The following is a 1,182-nucleotide window of genomic DNA, read 5'->3' as shown; positions in this document are numbered from 1 at the left end:
ACACACACACACACCCTCAGTTTGGCACAAGGGAGCATACAGCAGAGGAGAGACGTGGGCGCTGAGGCTGTTAACCCCGTCCCTGCCATCTGCTGGGCGGGTCCAATTACAGAACACGCCCGCAGACACAGAACCAAACAATGGTAAAGACAGAACCGAAAGAACGGAGAACAGAAAAATAGGCACCGTCTAATGCAACCATGTGATCGTCCCCTCGTTCCCGCTGCAGCTGTGAGCCCCACAGAGGGGACGTGGACACAGAGGGGACGTGGACACAGAGGGGACGTGGACTCAGAGGGGACGTGGACTCAGAGGGGACGTGGACACAGAGGGGACGTGGACACAGAGTTACGAGGGTCTCAACATCAGACAACAGCAAACAACACAAGTTGTTTTCAAACCGTCTGATAAAGGCTGATTAAAGGTGCCCCCCCTCCTACCCCCCCCCCCCCCTCCCCTCACCCCCCCCCCCCTCTCCTCCCCTCACCCCCCCCCCCCCTACAGTCGTTGTCCTACCGGTGTCTGCCGCGGCTGTTTGAAGGAGACGGCCAGGCGGCCCGTGTAGGAGCAGGACACCGCCACGGGGCGCCCCGGGACACACACAGCGCTGTTGTTGTCCTCCTCCTCGTTGAGCAGCGCCCAGGGCTCCCAGCGGTACGCCAGGCCCTCCGGCTGGCCCTCGCTGCCCTCCACGCCGCAGCGCCAGAAGCGGACCCGGGAGTCGGAGCAGGTGGTCACGATGAGGTAGGGCGCCAGGCACACCGGGTAGATGGAGGAGGAGCTCAGGTGACCTGGTGGACGGAGAGGAGGGGGGGGGGGGAAAGTAAGGTCTGTGTGTGTGTGTGTGTGTGGGTGTGTGTGTGTGGGAGTGGGTGTGTGTGTGTGTTTGTATCTGTGTGTGTGTGTGCCTGTGTCTGTGTTTGTGTTTATATGTGTGTGTGTGTGTGTGTGTGTGTGTGTGTGTGTGTGTGTGTGTGTGTGTGTGTGTGTGTGCGTACCTGCAGACGGCGTGGCCCTGGTGACCTCCACCCCCGGGGGCAGCTCCAGACGGTGGCTACAGACCAGCTGGGAGCGGAGGATGAGTTTACTGGCCGACTGGAGGTTGGCGGTGGAGGCGGAGCGGGGGAGGGCGGTCTTGGGGGAGGTCTCGGGGGAGGAGTCGGCGTTCATCTGCTGCCTGGG

General features: G+C 62.2%; 1 protein-coding gene across 1 annotated transcript in view; it reads right to left on the bottom strand.

Moving 5' to 3' along the window:
- dmxl2 (Dmx-like 2) overlaps positions 1-1,182 on the bottom strand; it is a 27,996-nt gene that overhangs the window by 10,721 nt on the left and 16,093 nt on the right. Inside the window, exons 19-22 of the mRNA XM_083691544.1 lie at positions 999-1,182; positions 517-791; positions 187-307; positions 41-92 (exon numbers count right to left, since the gene is read on the bottom strand). The exon at positions 999-1,182 is cut by the window's right edge and continues 44 nt beyond it. Of these exons, the coding sequence (XP_083547670.1) occupies positions 41-92; positions 187-307; positions 517-791; positions 999-1,182 (632 nt within the window). The remainder of the gene's footprint in view (positions 1-40; positions 93-186; positions 308-516; positions 792-998) is intronic.

Source organism: Argentina silus (genome assembly GCF_951799395.1).
Source record: "Argentina silus genome assembly, chromosome: 19".
NCBI classification, from domain to species: Eukaryota; Metazoa; Chordata; class Actinopteri; order Argentiniformes; family Argentinidae; genus Argentina; species Argentina silus.
Note: the sequence above shows the minus strand (reverse complement) of the source record. Positions and strands in the feature narration are given on the sequence as shown.